Consider the following 16,132-nt stretch of genomic DNA (forward strand, 5'->3'; position numbering starts at 1 on the left):
GTCTCGCTGATGAAACTGTGAGTGCTGCCCGAATCCACCAAGAGTAACATGATCTGATCCCCCACTTGTGCTCGTAGGCAAATTGTAGATGGAGTTTCTTCACCCGACAATGCCTGATGCGATAGTGAGCAACACTCTGGCTCCTGTGCTGCTGGTGGATCCAGTAACTGAAGAGCGTGCACGGTGTCATCCGACAGAATTTCTCCGAAATCGCCCACTTCGATCATCAGGATTTGGCCAGTTCGTTTGCACTGGTGCTCCCTTGAATACTTGTCCCCACAGCAAAAATAGAGGCCATTTGCTCTTCTGAATTCGCGTAACTGGCTCTCCCTTGCATATTCGTCGCCTCCTTGCTTGGGTATGGCTGCTGGGCGAGCTGGAACGTGGGCTGCTGCTGCTGCTGCAGGTGGTGGTGGCCGTCCGACAGGTGTGATGCGTGGGCGCTGGAAACGCTGCTTCTCCAGTTCTTCTTCCTGAATACGAGCGAACACTGCTGCTCTAGTGATACTGGTTGGTGCTTGCAAACGAACTCCCAGGCGCAGTTCATCTTTGAGGCCGATCAGAAACTGAGAGATGAAAAACTTGGAGCTCTGCGTTGGATCCAAGGCCAGCAAATGGTACATTGCGGTCTCGAATTGCTGGCGGTATTCCTGCACACTGCCTGTCTGTCGTAACTACACAAAGTGATGCATCTGCACTTCGAATTCCTCTGGTCCGAATTCCTCCTGTACCGCGGCTCTGAATGTTTGCCATGAGACGCCTGGATGTAGCTGTCGGTAGGCCTGGAGCCACATCGCGGCCATGCCGTCCATGTACAGCGCTGCGGTGGTGACCCAGAGGTGGTGAGGCACCCTGTACAGCTCGAAGTAAGTGGTGCAGCGATCCAGCCAGATGCGCGGGGCGTCGCCGTCGAATCAGGGGAAATCGTGCTTGGGCGGCTTGATGTAGTGGTCGCCGTGGCGGTCGAGCTCGGAGGAAGATGGTGACCGCGCAGTGAGAAGCGGCGGCCCGTGGTTGACGAGGCGGGCGAACGGAAGCTGTGCTGCACCGTCGGTGTAGAGGGGCAGCGGCGGAGGGCGCGTCGGTGGTGGTGGTGGCGGCGGCGGCGGCGGCGGTGGTGGTGGTGGGCGATGCGCTGAGGAGTCCCCTGTGCCCGTGACGCCCGATAGAGACGCGCCTTCGGAGACGGGCACCGCGGATCGGCGGCCGGCACAGCCTTGCGGGCCTCGTCCACGTCTGCTTGCGTGAGGTCGATCTGCTTGGAGAGGAGCTTGATCTCGGAGGAGACCTGGTCGTTGTAGGCGATCTGCGCCTGGTGACGCTCGTCGGCGGTCTTCTGATGCGCATCGAGGCGGCGGATGACGGACTCGAGCAAGCCCTGCAGCTTGTCCGTGGTCTCCGACATGGCGTCGAGGACGCGGCGTGTCTATGTCGAGGGTTTGGATGGGGGTGTCGTGGTGCACTAGATCAGATCGAACCCCGGGCAGGATTTTGTGCGAGCTCGCCGGAGCGGCGCGCACCTGACCCAGTGGATGTTACCGATCGATCCGGGTAAACGGCGGTGGTGGGGAGAAAAATTTCTGACTCTGAATACCAGATTGTCACGCCCTTATCTGTGAGATTTGGGTGAGAGGGGGGGGGGGGAACGGGAGGAGGAAGAGCGAGGCTGGTAGGTGAGAGCGAGAGGAGCAAGGAGGAGAGAGGAAATCACGCAATACTTTTCTTCATACCCTCTTCAGCCAATCCTTCGGATACAAGTAAGCCACAGTTGGCCACACACGCACGCCACACTTGGCTTCACACGCACGCTACACTTGGTCCACCAGCTGGAACGCTGACTTGGTGGTTGCAAGGCACTTGCATTGAATTAGTCCGCTGCAGGCTGATCTGCAGGCGTGATAGGAACCTGTCCCGTTTGCCCTGAGCTCGTGGGCTCTTGGCGCTAACCAAAAACCGAAATATGTTTGATTTGAGTTAACCACTGAAGGCCCAGCCCAATAATGACCCACGGCATGCCAATCCCACATCGCTTCATTGCTCTGCTCGCATCGCACAGTCCGCACCGCTTCCATCCATCTCCTTCCACAGCTAAAACCCTAACCCCTGAACCAGCCTCCGCCGCCGCACACCCCTTCCACCCACCCCGAGCCCCCGATACTCCGGCGGCCGCCCGACATGGGGAAGAGGCCGAGGTCGACACGGCCGCCTCCCGCGGCTGGCCTCCACAAGTCCAAGCGGGCCAGCGAGGCGGCGGCGGCGGCGATCTCCGACTCCGACGACGACGAGATCGACGCCTTCCACAAGCAGCGGGACGTCATCCCCCTCGACGTCGACGACTCGAGGGACTCGGAGGAGGATGCTTTGGTGATGCCTATCTACGACGTCGAGGGCGTTTCCGACGATGAGAGCGATGACAGCGAAGGAGGCGAGGACGGCGATGAAAGCGAAGATGGCAGCGAAGGAGGCGAGGACGGCGACGCGCACGCAGGTGATGTTGAGGTATGGGACAAGTCATATACTGCAAAAATCAAGAGAGCGCAGAGGGCAGCCAAACAGGCTGCCGGGGATGATGGCAGCGCGGAGGAGGATGAGGAACCGGAGGATGATCCAAAGAACTGGGGTACAGGGAAGAAAACATACTATGATGATCATGAGCAAGATGCTGATGATGTTGAGTTTGATGAGCTAAGGAGGCTGCAGGCAGAGAATAAGCTGTCAATGAAAGATTTCGGATTGGAAGATGATGAAAGTGATGAAGAGGATAATAAGCCCTCAAAGGCATCCGGCCATCAAGTGAAGCTTGCTGATGAGGCATCCCCTCTTGAAAGCTACACGAAGCTGAGGGAAGATTTTGCTGTCCTGTCAAAAGATGAGAAGATGGATGTAGTGTACAGCTCAGCTCCTGAACTGGTTGGATTACTGGCTGATTTGAATGATGCCCACGAACAGCTGAAGGCAATAGGGCCAGTCACCAATGAGTTGGCAGCTGGGCAAGGCAAGAATAAGGGTAAAATGCAGCCATTGGAGGTGAAGCGAGCTTGTCTGTTGGCTCATTGTCAATCCATTACCTTCTACCTCCTTATGAGAGCAGAGGGACTGTCTGTGCAGGATCATCCTGTAATTGCTCGGCTGGTAGAGACCAAGAACATGGTGCAAAAGCTGGCAAATATAAATCTTCCGAACCAAGATGGGGACACTGAAGACCATTTTATGCCTGATAGCAGCACCCTTGATGAGGTGAACAAGGCAGTCTCTCTAGAGAATGAGGGAAAATCTAGCAATTTACTAGATATGGACAAAGTAAAACAGGGTGCTGAAGTAGCCGAATTGACAAAGAATAAGCCTTCTAAGGGGCACCATGAAATTGCAAAAAGGAAGGGCAAGGATGAGCATATGGGCTTGCAAAGCATTGAAATGTTGAAAAGAAGAGCAATCCTTGAGGAGGGGTTGAAGCAAAAAGGGCTGTCTAAGTTGAAGCCAAAGTTGTCAAAAACCTTGGCAACCAATAGTAGGAAAAAACTGCAGACATTGGATGACTTTGATGATGAAGTGCAGAAAAATAGTCAAGTGGTCAAACCTACAAAGCTCCTGGTTAATGCAGCTGGCTCAGTTAGAAACAAGGTATGGGATATTTTCATGCAGGTTTCTTATTTTTGTTGGGTACCTTCATAGCTAGCTATTTTTAACTTGTGCAAAATCTAAATATCTTGTAATAATGTTCTGTGCCTATTTGGCCTAAGTGTTTTATGCATGTGGTGAAAATTCCAAGTTTGTAACTGCAAAACTACACCAACAAATATACATACTGTCACGTAGGACCAAAATTTAGATGCCATATGTTTCTTACTGTAAATTCTTGATAGTATTCAGCTGAATCATCCTGATTTCGAGCAAGTTGACATCTATTACATGTCTACTTTATTCTATGATTTTCAACATTCCACATTCCTTTTGTTGTTAGCATGTGTAATATTAGGCGAGTTTGTAATATATTTGTATTGATAGAAACCTTAAATGGACTGAAACTGCATCCTTGTACCCAGCTATGTTGCAGATGTTATCAGCCAGCATATACTATACATGATTTGAAACATCATTTTATCCAAAAATGTTTGTGAAATTCAAGGATTATTAGGTGATTTTGGAGCTGCTGTCATGGTTTACATATTGATCCTGACGTTTCTCGACATGTCTCGAGTTCAGTAGGACTTTGCTTATGCTGCAAAAGTGAATTTGAATTTTGATAATACTTTGACATGGCATTTTGTTGCTAGCTGTGAATACGAGAAGAAATACCATTATTGGTAAAACATAGCAATGATGAATTGTGCTACACTCAGGGACACTTGCTACACTTGCCTTCCAGCTTTAAAAACTCTGGCATCACATTGCCACATTCCTATCATATTTTGTTTTGATAATATGCACTAGCCAACAATGCTGGTCAATTGTTTTTTGTCAAAATGTTGTGTCATGCTTGAATCATTCTGCTCTGTTAGTGTTTGTAATCTTTCTATTATGCTGTTCCAGAATGTTAACAGAATGATATCTGCCATCAAGTGCATATAATTGTTTTTCTTAGGGACGCAAACTTCGTTACTCTTGTCTTACCAAAGATATTGTCTGAAATACTTGATGAATTTACGTTTGCTGATTATTGCTCATCTACAAAACTAAATCCACCCTTTGAACATGCACTTGTGCTTTGTGTATCGGTTGTTGCAATGGCTATAGCTATTCCTAACCCTTTTTCTCTTCTGACCATCATTTCAGTTTGTTTCTGGTGATGATGACATTCCAAAGCGAGATGAGATTGGTGAAAGACGCCGAAAGCATGAACTACGTGTTCTTGCTCGTATAGGAACCAATTCACGTGAAGATGATGAGTTGCCAGAAGATGGTGGTCATACTGAAGAGAAGCTCAGCCAATCCAGTGAGGAAGATGGTGATGATCATGAATCTTCAGGGTCTGAAGATGAATTCTACAAAGATATCAAGAGGCAGAGGACCGAAAAGCGCATGGGCAAAGAACAGAGCACCCCTGCTACTGAGCTGGAGGAAGAAAGCGAAGGAGATGGCAAGAGGAAGATTTCGCGGCAGATAGAGAAGAACCGAGGGCTGACACGCTCCAGAAACAAGCAACTCAAGAATCCACGTAAGAAATACAGGATCAAGAGTGATAAACATAGTAAAAGGAGGCAAGGTCAAGTCCGCAGCACGAAGAAGCCCTCTGGTCCCTACGGAGGTGAACTGTCTGGCATCAATGCAAACGTCAGCCGTAGTGTTAGGTTCAAGAGTTGATAGCATCGGCCTTATCGTGAATGTACGCAAATTTTGTTTGTTTGGTTTAGTTCGCGTCGGGCATGAAATTTTCGTTTGATGGTCATTTGTGTTCGTAGTAGTAAACAGTTTTGGTGGAAAGAAAGCAGCATGTTTGCATTGTTTAAGATTATCAAATTACAACCACTCTTGTGGTTGCTCTATCTGCCTTCAGATGTTGGATTGTGTTTGATGGGAATTAGAAGCAGAAATATGAAGAACCAGTTCCTATCATACTTTGATTTGCAAATGCTTCTATTACATAATGTTGCTGTGCTCGAAACAGTCAGGGCTCTTCTGATTCAAAGGGATTACATATGATTTTTGGAGCATTTGGATCCTTAGGAATTTTTCCTATGGCGGTCGTTTGATTTGCTGGACTGGAATCCTTAGGATTTTTTCATGGAATTCATTTGTACTCTATTTTGAAGGAAAATTTCCATCCACTCAAACCTCTTGGTAGATTTTTTTTTTGTACTAGCAAACATTCGTCCATTCATGTATTCGCTCTAGTAGTAAATCTTGTAATCCTATATAGGATACAAGTAATCCTGCGAATCAAAGAGGACCTTGAACTACATAATGTTCATTGTGGGGGCAAGGATTACATCATTGATAATTAATAAGTAGGAGAATAATTATATATGTCAACGTAACACAAAGAAAACCTGAAATCATCTTTGCCACTCAAGACTGACATGGAGGCATGGACATTGTCAATCTAGTCTGCTGGAATATTTGGAATCAGAGAAATGGGAAACATTTCAAAAATGAAGTGCCTGCAGTCAACACATGGAAATGCCTTCTCAAGCAATACCATATTGTCCTTGGTCACAGAGTCAAACATAAGAATGCAGACACCTTGGAGAGTTGGATTAACACTCGTCTAGGATGATTGTGTTGTAGTTTCGCCTAAACTCTGAACCTCATGTTTCCTAGAACAGGCATTGGATGATCTCATTTTATTTTCATTTCTTCGTCTTGTTTTTCTTTTTGTTCCTCCCCTGCATGTACATACTTACCCTTTTAATCTATGGAAAATAGCATAGAACAATTGTTCTACGGTCCTTGCCTCCTTGGCGTCGACCCTCCCCCCTTCCCCCACCCGAACCAGAAGCTGGTTGTTTGTTTACCCTATTGTTGGACAGCTGTAGGAGCTGTGGGTATTATGGAATGTCAATAAAGTCCATGAGTGCTGAGTACGACGTTATATGCATATTAAAGTGCAAGTTGGCTGTTTTGACTCGATAAAGCGAGAATTAGCAATTTGTTAATCATATATGAAATATTTTTCTAGAAATGTAATGATTGTAGAACGATATTGTCCGAAATATGCATATGAAACATAACATCCAAAATAAGCGCGAACCATCATAGTCTTACATATACTAAACATATCATCCAAAAAAAGTGGTAGGTCGGGAATCACCAAATTTTCAGCTTCAGGCTGGGTGTGCATGCTAGTTCATTTTCTGCGAGTTTATTTTGGATTGTGATTTTGTGAGGCCTAGAATCTGAGAATCACTAGCTGTAGCTCAGACAAAGGCCACCCAAGTGCTGTACACCTAAAAAAGTAAGTGTTGTAGATTCGTGTGGAGAAGCTCAAACAATTCAAAATGAGCTTGTCAAGTACTCCCTCCGTTCGGAATTACTTGTCGCAGAAATGGATGTATCTAGACGTATTTTAGTTCTAGATACATCCATTTCACAGACAAGTAATTCCGAACGGAGGGAGTACATTACAAAAGATCACTATTATAGTAAACATCATTGACAGCCTGATCCCTCAGTGACTTGATCTCTGGATAACCCCGGTCTAACGGCCTGAACTTGTGGCTCTAAACCTGCCATCTGCGATAAATTTGTTGTACCCGTACTATGATTGAATCATCGTCATGCAAAGAATTTCCTCCCATCCAAACTCTGCTCTTGATAGCACAAGTTATTAGTCATAAACTAGGGGCACATCAATCATGCATTAGTTTTCTAGGAGTTCCCTACTACTAATTTGCTACTTGGGCAGCTTGTTAATGACTGAAAATAAGCCTATCGCAGTTAGTGTTTTCAGGATTTTGTCATTGTACACATTGGCTGACTAGGATTCTAAGAATGCTGACAAAACACTTTCAGAAAAAGGGAACAATTCACAAGAGCTTGTCAAGTATACAGAACAAAAGATCACTATTAAAGTAAACATCATTGACAGCCCGATCCATCAGTGACCTGATCTCTGACAGCCCGAACTTGTGGCTCTAAACCCGCCATGTGCGATAAATAAATTTACTACATCCATACTATGATGAGTCATCGTCATGCGAAGAATTTCCTCCCATTAAAACTCTCCTCTTGACACCTCAGTAAATTAGTCATAAACTAGGAACCCATCAATCATACATTAGGTTTCTAAGAGTCCTAGTACTAATTTGCTAGTCAGGCACAACTTGTTGAAAGATAAGCCTATCACAATTATTGATACCAGGATTTTGTCATTGTACTCATTGGCTGGCCTGGATACTAAGAATCCTGACAAAAGAAAAACACTCTCAGAAAATTTAAGAAAAATGTTTCTTTCATGGGGACCTCACCCTAGCAGTCTGTTTGGAGCATACCTGGGCCTGGAGTGTCCAGTTGGCTTTCTTGAATGCTGGGCGTCTGACCTTTCAAGACGCAGAGAGATTCAGCTCAGGAGCTAGGTGCCCCTTGGCCACAGCAGAAGGCAAAAACCACTGGTGTGATGAATCTCTTTTTCTACCTCTTTTTAGTTCTACTTCTATCACCCACTGACAATATAGAATGATGCAGTTGGAAGACAAATCTGTGTACATGGACATGCTTGTAGGCCACCTGTACAAAGAGGTGGCCTTTCTGAATTTCACTTCCCATATTAAAAACATCAAAGACAATGATGCTACATTTGATCTTTAGTGCATTTTTTCCCAGTACGACTAGGATGTAGACAGGTACCATCATCTGGAGACTAGTGGAACATTAGTTCAACAGTTCATGCAAAAAATTGTGTTGTTGTAGCATATATCAGATCTACAGCTTCTCTCAGAAGTGAAGGATGGTAACAATGGCCACTTTATTTGTATTCGAAACCTTGGATTTAGGTCCAAATAAAACATAGAATTAACTCAACTCAAATACTAGGAACACTGTACATTATTGTAGAGCAAGCTTTTTGCAGCAATGCTTTCTTTTCTGTCTGGGGTGGGCACATATATTCGCGCCAAAAAAAGAACATACATATATTGCAAGTGGCTCAATTCGACGTTGAGCCAGCTCATGTACACAAGACCTGACAATTTCAACCATCCAATTCTTCCATGTGGCAGGCCTCAATGCTGAGTTGCTGACCAAAGAAATCATCTTTCTTCACAGCATCCCAGCAAACCATCTTCCTTCAAAGCCACTGAATTTTGTAATATGAAACTGCGCTTCCTACATCAGTGACACCCTTCCTTTCAACTTTGAACTCTGAAGTTCAGGCTACCTCTTTCCTACGGAAGATGTTCATCGCATCACTGTATAGGGCAACAGAGTTTGAGACAACAGCAAGCACGATCATGGTTACAGCCAAGATCTTGTCACGCTTGGTTGCGATTCCATAAGGATCCCTTGGAAAAAAACGAGTTTATGTGTTAATACAGGAGTGCTTAGCAAATAGGGAATACATAACCAATCAGAAGCATTATTTAGGTACCTTAATATGACCATGGCAGGAAAGATAAAACCAATCAAAACGGCAGCTGTGGCACCAGTAAACTGGAATGCATCCCAAATGCTTGGTATGAAGATGGCAGCAGTATAAATAACCACGAGGAGCGAGATGGTTATGATTGTAAATCTCTTATTGTCATAAGAAATGTGCCTCGACGTGGGAAAGAGTAGCCCATCCAAGTTGAGCCTAAGGGCAAAGAAGACGATGGGGAAGACAAGCATGACGTGCGCAGCATAGCTCACTCTGACTACGTCATTGAAGACAGAGCTGAAAGGAATGCCGAGATTTGAATCAAAGTTGGCGAGCACATCATCCAGTGTACCATCTCCAAAGAGAAGATAAGCAAAGAAACTTGTGGCAATGTAAACACTGGAGCAAAGGGCCAGTGATGTTCGCACAATTGGTTTAGTTTGTGTTTTATCCTCAAGCTCATTGTCAATGCTGTGAACTGTGGAATAATGAAAACATTCATTTAGAATCGACATAACCGAACAATGGCAAGAATAGCTGGGCACTGAAATTGCATACCATTATAGTGGCAGATATATGCAGTGACAAGGACAGGGACAGCCGTAAAAAGCTTCCAGACAGAACTAAGATCATCTATTTCTGGAAAAAGCTTGGGCATTGCTACAGTTCCATTGATGACTTTGATTATGGCAATCCCAGCAGTAATAACAACAAAAACCACAGCGAGAGCAACTGATAGGGCAGATGTGTAGCTCAGTGAATCTATAGGAAACAACAAGATTTAAGATTAATATCATGCAGCAACCATGGTGAAAAGTAGTTATTTCATAGTTTGCACAGATGAACACGTACCCAATCGTTTAAAGCTCACCAATGGAGCAAACACGAAAAGAGTTGTCACAAGAAGAACAATGGCGCGAGAATTCCACAAATGTGCTCCAAACCAGCCCTCCAATATGCCACGATGATGAATACCGCCTGACGATGTTCCAGATAATACATCACCTACCAAAAGTTCAAGAACCACTGTCAATCGCAGTTCATGCAAATAGAACTGTTCATTTTAATTATTAAGGTACAAGATGTTACTTGAAGATAAGAAGCTGACTTCTAACTAGCTCAAGTTCGAACTGGTCTCTTATGTTTTTACTAAATTGCTCAAAATGACAAATTATTTCTTCAGAGAGGGAGCTAGGGTTCCATTTGCCATTTGATAGTATAAAACTTGATAAAGTATTTATCAGGAGCTCATGGATGAGAATTGTCTTGAAAGTAATGTACCGAAGAAACCCAAGTCAATCAGCTAAGCAATAAACTTATATGCTCTTAAGTAAAAAAAAATCAAGAACATCTTGGAATTATTCGTGACTCGTCTCCAAACATAGGCCCTGAAGTGTGCCATTAGTGGAATAGAAGGATTAAAAGATACTCTGGTGGAGCATTGGATTATCCATAACAAGTCCAAGTTGGTGAATTTAAGTTGCATCACAAAATGTTCGAAAGTAACAGATAGAACAGGAAGGAGAAGTATTGAGCTTAGATGAAATACCAATGATAATCATGTAAACAATCATCACACCGATGTTGTTTATAACCACAGAGGCCTGCAGCGCAATCCTCCCCCATTGTCCATATGCCTCACCCATCAGCCACCCATATGACGTGATCTTTCCTTGGTGGCTGCACCTGATAAGCATGTCTATGGATGCCTCTGTGAGCAGTGCCACAAAGATGATCATCAGAAGGCCAGGGATGAGGCCCAGCATCTTGATGCTGGCTGGCAAGGCCATGATTCCAGCACCAACGATGGTGGTCGAGAGATTGAAAACTGCCCCGGAGAATGAAGCTCCATTAAACTCATGGAATCCCTCCTCCTCCACCTTGACCGGAAGAAGCGGCGTAGTCTCATCTCGTATTTCGTTGCGCGCCGTCTGCTGGTTCACGTCCGCTGATCCGTTCCCGACACCCATTTTTCTCTTTCACTCTCCTGGAAGGGAAGGATTTGAGTCAACGATATAGCGCAATAGACTATTTGATTTGACTAAAACCAGTCGCTTTGTGTTTTCTCTCGATACTTCTTATGGTGAGACCCAGTTTGTTAGGAAATTTAGACACACTTAATTTGATTCTCCATCTCTTATGTATTTAATTTGAACATTCTCTTCAAATAAATGAAAGATGCCTTTATTAACGTAAATATTGATCCACTTCTCGAGCAACACAATTTCGATAGCTAGCATTCAAAATCATAAGTGGTTTAGGGTATATACATACTAAAGCATCGTACAGCAAAAATCAATTACCAAACCGAAGGGCTAGATGAAGAATCTAAGGACCAGGATTCCCTAGAAGTAACAATATGGAGTTTAACCCAATGATAACCTGCAGATGAGGCAAATCACATGGAGAAATGATATCCAAACAACATGACCCAAGCACAACAAAGTCAACTGAAGTTTTCTTTTTTTCAACACAATCCGGCCCGACAGACAAACACAACATTCGATTGAATGTTCTATCTTCATAATCAAAGAAAAGCAGTCCATGACAAACTAGCACATACATCCAGCAACTGTCCTAAAAGCAACAGCCCATTTTCCACTGCAACTCACTCCCACAGAACCCATTATCATCACACATCCACAACAAGAACAGATGCAGCTTTCTCCATACCAGGCAAGAATCCTGACCAAGAACTGACGGCAAGGGAAAAGGGAGAAAAGGGCGTTACCTTTCCACCAGCAGAAGTCTCTCCGGGATCCGAAAGCCAAAAGAGCAGACGCGACCAGAGCCAGACAAAAGCAGAGAAGAACTTGTGGACTGTGGAGGGAGGGAGAGAGGGCCGCCTCTCTCTGAGCCACCAGGCTCCAGCCCGGCCTCGTTTTATACAGCGAGGGGACGCGGAGCTGCCTCCAGTTAAGGCCAATCAATCAGCGCATCGGTCCAAACCTCTCGCTGTCACCCGCTACAGCCCCCTCGCTCGTCCGCCCACGAGTGGATGGATCCCGTCGACGTCGGCGGAAATAATAAATCCGATTCCGGATCCCGTCCCTGTCTCGTGCTCCTCGGAATATTGCAGGTGGGCCGGCGAGGTGGTGGATTTGGGGAGGAGTTTCGCCCGTGCCGGTCGCTCGTGTTTGGCGTGCAGGCTTCCTCCTGCCGGTGGAAATGGCGGGTGGAAGACGGCGGAGGCGTTGCGCGCGCGCGGGGGCGGCCGGCCGGAGGGGTGGCCGGAGCCTCGCATTCCCGGTGGCAACGACCGTGACAGTGCCAGCTGAACTAACAGCGTCTTTGTTTAGTACAACACGTGTTCTCTGCTAAAAGACGACCAACAGTCTGGCTACGTATTGTCAACGTAAAAGCGTATTATGACGAGCGCGAAAGCGCATTGGAAGCGTATTATGGGGTGACGGCGTGAGGACGGACGGAGTGGGTGAGTGGCCCGGCCCAGACGCCCAGTTGCCCACCAACCAGAGACGGAGACGCCACGCCTCCACACGACGCGTCCCGAGCCGGACCACCCCACCCCACCCGTCCCCGCCCCAATTCCCCCCGTCCCGTTCCCCTCCTCCTCCGCCGCCGCCGCCATGGCGGGGCTCGCCGACGAGTTCTTCCTCGGCATCGACGAGGACGGCCCGGGGTCGCTCGGGGAGCCCTCCTACCTCTCCTTCTCCGACGCCTTCGAGGAGGAGGAGCACCACTTCACCCACTCCGACATCTCCCCCGACTTCGACATCGAATCTCAAACCCTAACCCCCGCCCCGGGCTCCCCCTTCTCCTTCGACTCCGACCACGACCTCGACCTCGACCTCAGCCTCGGCCTCGGCCGCCTCTCCCCGCCGTCCTTCCTCCCGATGCGCAGCCTCTCCCCGGCCCGCTCCCCGCCCTTCTGGGACTGCCTCGAGGAGGACCTCGCCGACGACCTCGCGGACGCCCTCGAGTGGGAGGAGATCGCCGACGCCGGCGACGCCGGAGATGCCTCCGTCCCTGGGGCTGGCGGCGGGGGCGGCGCGGGAGGAGCAGGCGGAGGGGGCGACGCCGATGCCGACGTGTTCGGCTTCCTCAGCGAGCGGGAGATCCTGGGCGTCATGGAGGGGATCGACAGCGGGGAGGACGAGTCCATGTTCTCCGACGAGCCGCCCTTTGATTTCGGCGATGAGCACCCGGAGCTCGATGACATATTCCGGAGCGTCGGCTGGGAGGTGCTGCCGGTGCCGCTGGATGAGGACGAGTTTGAGGTGCTGCCAGGGCATATGACAGATGTGACGGTGGGGGGCGCGCCACCTGCGGCGCGGGCAGCGGTGGAGCGGCTCCAGGTGGTGGCGATCAGTGGGGAGGAGGCCGCGCAGGGATGCGCTGTGTGCAAGGACGGGATCGTGCAGGGGGGGCTCGCCACGCGGCTGCCGTGTGCACACTTCTACCATGGGGCGTGCATTGGGCCATGGCTTGCCATACGCAACTCGTGCCCGGTATGCCGCTACGAGCTGCCCACTGATGACCCCGACTATGAGCAGCGGCGGGCAAGGCGGCGTTCTGCTGGTGGTTCGACAGCACAGTTGGGCACATCTATGCAGATGTGAGCATGGGTTGCTTGGTGGCATCTCTTGGTTGCAATTCCATCCAAGTTATGTGAGAAACCTCACTCTCTTGACTTGCTCAGTTAGGATGCTTGGAGGTTGCTAGGGTCATACTTCTTTGGTTTTTAAGTGTCGATTGATGTAGCGGTTCTGAACTTCTGATTGGGACTTGATTGGTAAGAACAATTGTTAGAGCTTCTGTATATATGTCGTGCTGCTTCAATAACACAGAAAACCAATTCTCTCACTCGATGCTTGTTTTATTCGTATTGTTTCTGACAAATCAATTACTCCCTCCGTCCCATAATATAAGAACGCTTTTGACACTACACTAGTGTCAAAAACGTTCTTATATTATGATATAAGAACACTTTTGACACTATACTAGTGTAAAAAACGTTCTTATATTATGGGACGGAGGGAGTAGTATTTTCTTCTACTGGATTACTCCTTTTCTTATTGCATCAGTTACGGGCATCCTGATATCAGAAGCACCATTATAGAAGACTCTTTTGTACTACAAGTCTCAATCTGGTATGCTTTAATCAAACCTCAGTGTTGCTCTTCTGTTCTTAGATGTAATTTCTTTGTGGTGATGCTACTGATGTGAGCTTCTCTGCTGCACTATAAGTACTGTAGGTTTTAATTAGCACACAATACCAGTTTGCTGGAAGTTAAAATGAGAAACCTCACTCGGTGACCGATAAGTTAGGATACTTCGAAGTCACTAGTCGTACTATTTGGTTTGAAGTGTTGATGCAACTTTTCCGATTGGGAGTTGAATGGTAAGAATAACCGTTAGTGCTTCTGCATATATGTCATGCTGCTTCAGTAATACAGAGAAGTTTCTTAGTCACCGAAATCTTGTCTAATTTGTATTGGTTGTGGCAGAACTGCTTCAGTAATATATGTCATGCTTTGCTGACTGCATGATTTACTGCCATCATAGTTTCAGAAATATCTTTATAGATGTTAGTATGCTACTCTCTGTACCAAGACTGCCCTGTACTAGAAATTTCAATCTAGTTTTCTTTAATTAAACCTGTGAGTTACTTTTCTGTACTGGGAGTATATATCATTTCTGTAAGGCGAGGCTACTTACGTGAGCTTCTCTGCTGCACTGTAAGTACTGTGGTCCTTTAACTATCACACAATACCAACTAGTGGTGTTTAGCAGTACCAAACAAGCCATCAAAGTTCTGTTACCTTTGGAGTGGTTGGTACTCCCCCCGTAAAGAAATATAAGAGCGTTTAGATCACTAGATCATTGTGCTGAAAGTCAACATGGCCCTTTCAAAAATGGAAGAGTTGGTTGCCAATTCTTATTTACTTGTTTATATTTGGTAACAGATAAGTCATCAAAGTTATGTTATATCTGGGAAGCAAAGTACAGTTAGATCCATCTCCAGGGAACATGCTGGAGAAACCATCTTTTATCAGAATATGGGATGAAGCGTACCTTAGTTGCTTATTGGATATATGAAAACGACGACACGGCATGGCAGTTGGTTGGAAAAAAAATATCTTCGCACTCGCTAGTTATTCATTGAGACCAGCAAGTGCTTCTATGTTCATTTATATGCCATGCTATTTTCTTCAGGCTAGTGTGCGGTATTCATAGTGTGCATCTTAAGTGGAAAACTGAAAGGAAAGGTTACCTGACCAATCACAGTGAACCATCAGATTTTTTTCAATTCTTTTTGCAAGATTCTTTGATGTAGACGGCACTCCATAATTTCCATGATTTGACTGGTTGTCCAATTTTTGTTACCATAACTGGTTATCGAATTGTTTCTAAGTATTACTGCACTTGCTCTTGTAACTGTCGGTGTCAAAACCGGCGGATCTCGGGTAGGGGGTTCCGAACTGTGCGTCTAAGGCTAATGGTAACAGGAGGCAGGGGACACGATGTTTACACAGGTTCGGGCCCTCTCGATGGAGGTAATACCCTACTTCTTGCTTCATTGATCTTGATGATATGAGTATTACAAGAGTTGATCTACCACAAGATCGTAGATGCTAAACCCTAGAAGCTAGCATATGATATGATTGTTGTCCTACGGACTAAACCCTCAGGTTTATGTAGACACTGAAGGGGGGCTAAGATTACACAGAGTCGGTTACAGAGAAGGAGATCTACGCATCCGAATTGCCAAGCTTGTCTTCCACGCAAAGGAGAGTCTCATTCGGACACGAGACGAAGTCTTCAATCTTGTATCTTCATAGTTCAACAGTTCGGCCAAAGTATATAGTCCGGCTGTTTGAGGACCCCTAATCCAGGACTCCCTCAGTAGCCCCTGAACCAGGCTTCAATGACGATGAGTCCGGCGCGCAAATTGTCTTCGGCATTGCAAGGCGGGTTCTCCAAATCTAGAGTACCTGTTGTAGCGAGTAGTGTCCGGCTTCCCATTAATGTTGTACTCCTCGGCTTCTGTGCTTCAATAATGATTATCTCCACGTGTTGAGTGAATGCGAGAAGTTGGGGCATTTTTACATTTGCCACCCTAGCCATGTAAGTAAATCATCTATTTAAAGAGACGGGGAT

At 46.5% G+C, this 16,132-nt stretch overlaps 3 protein-coding genes across 3 annotated transcripts; 2 read left to right on the top strand and 1 right to left on the bottom strand.

Annotated features, from left to right (window-relative positions):
• The first annotated feature begins 2,036 nt into the window (after window positions 1-2,036).
• LOC123156842 (something about silencing protein 10) lies at window positions 2,037-5,553 on the top strand. The gene is made up of 2 exons (XM_044575028.1): window positions 2,037-3,621; window positions 4,774-5,553. The coding sequence occupies exons 1-2, from the start codon at window positions 2,176-2,178 to the stop codon at window positions 5,299-5,301; spliced, it is 1,974 nt and encodes a 657-aa protein (XP_044430963.1). The 5' UTR covers window positions 2,037-2,175; the 3' UTR covers window positions 5,302-5,553.
• A 2,831-nt stretch (window positions 5,554-8,384) lies between these two features.
• On the bottom strand, window positions 8,385-12,010 carry LOC123162663 (amino acid transporter AVT6A). The gene is made up of 6 exons (XM_044580443.1): window positions 11,742-12,010; window positions 10,560-10,997; window positions 9,863-10,015; window positions 9,569-9,772; window positions 9,023-9,488; window positions 8,385-8,936 (listed from the first exon to the last, which is right to left on the bottom strand). Exons 2-6 carry the CDS (start codon window positions 10,978-10,980, stop codon window positions 8,804-8,806), a joined length of 1,377 nt encoding a protein of 458 aa, XP_044436378.1. The 5' UTR covers window positions 10,981-10,997; window positions 11,742-12,010; the 3' UTR covers window positions 8,385-8,803.
• Window positions 12,011-12,508: 498 nt separating this feature from the next.
• On the top strand, window positions 12,509-13,834 carry LOC123162664 (E3 ubiquitin-protein ligase RING1). The gene has a single exon (XM_044580444.1). It carries the CDS (start codon window positions 12,598-12,600, stop codon window positions 13,588-13,590), a length of 993 nt encoding a protein of 330 aa, XP_044436379.1. The 5' UTR covers window positions 12,509-12,597; the 3' UTR covers window positions 13,591-13,834.
• The last annotated feature ends 2,298 nt before the right edge of the window (window positions 13,835-16,132 follow it).

This window comes from Triticum aestivum, chromosome 7B (assembly GCF_018294505.1).
Source record: "Triticum aestivum cultivar Chinese Spring chromosome 7B, IWGSC CS RefSeq v2.1, whole genome shotgun sequence".
Classification (NCBI taxonomy): Eukaryota; Viridiplantae; Streptophyta; class Magnoliopsida; order Poales; family Poaceae; genus Triticum; species Triticum aestivum.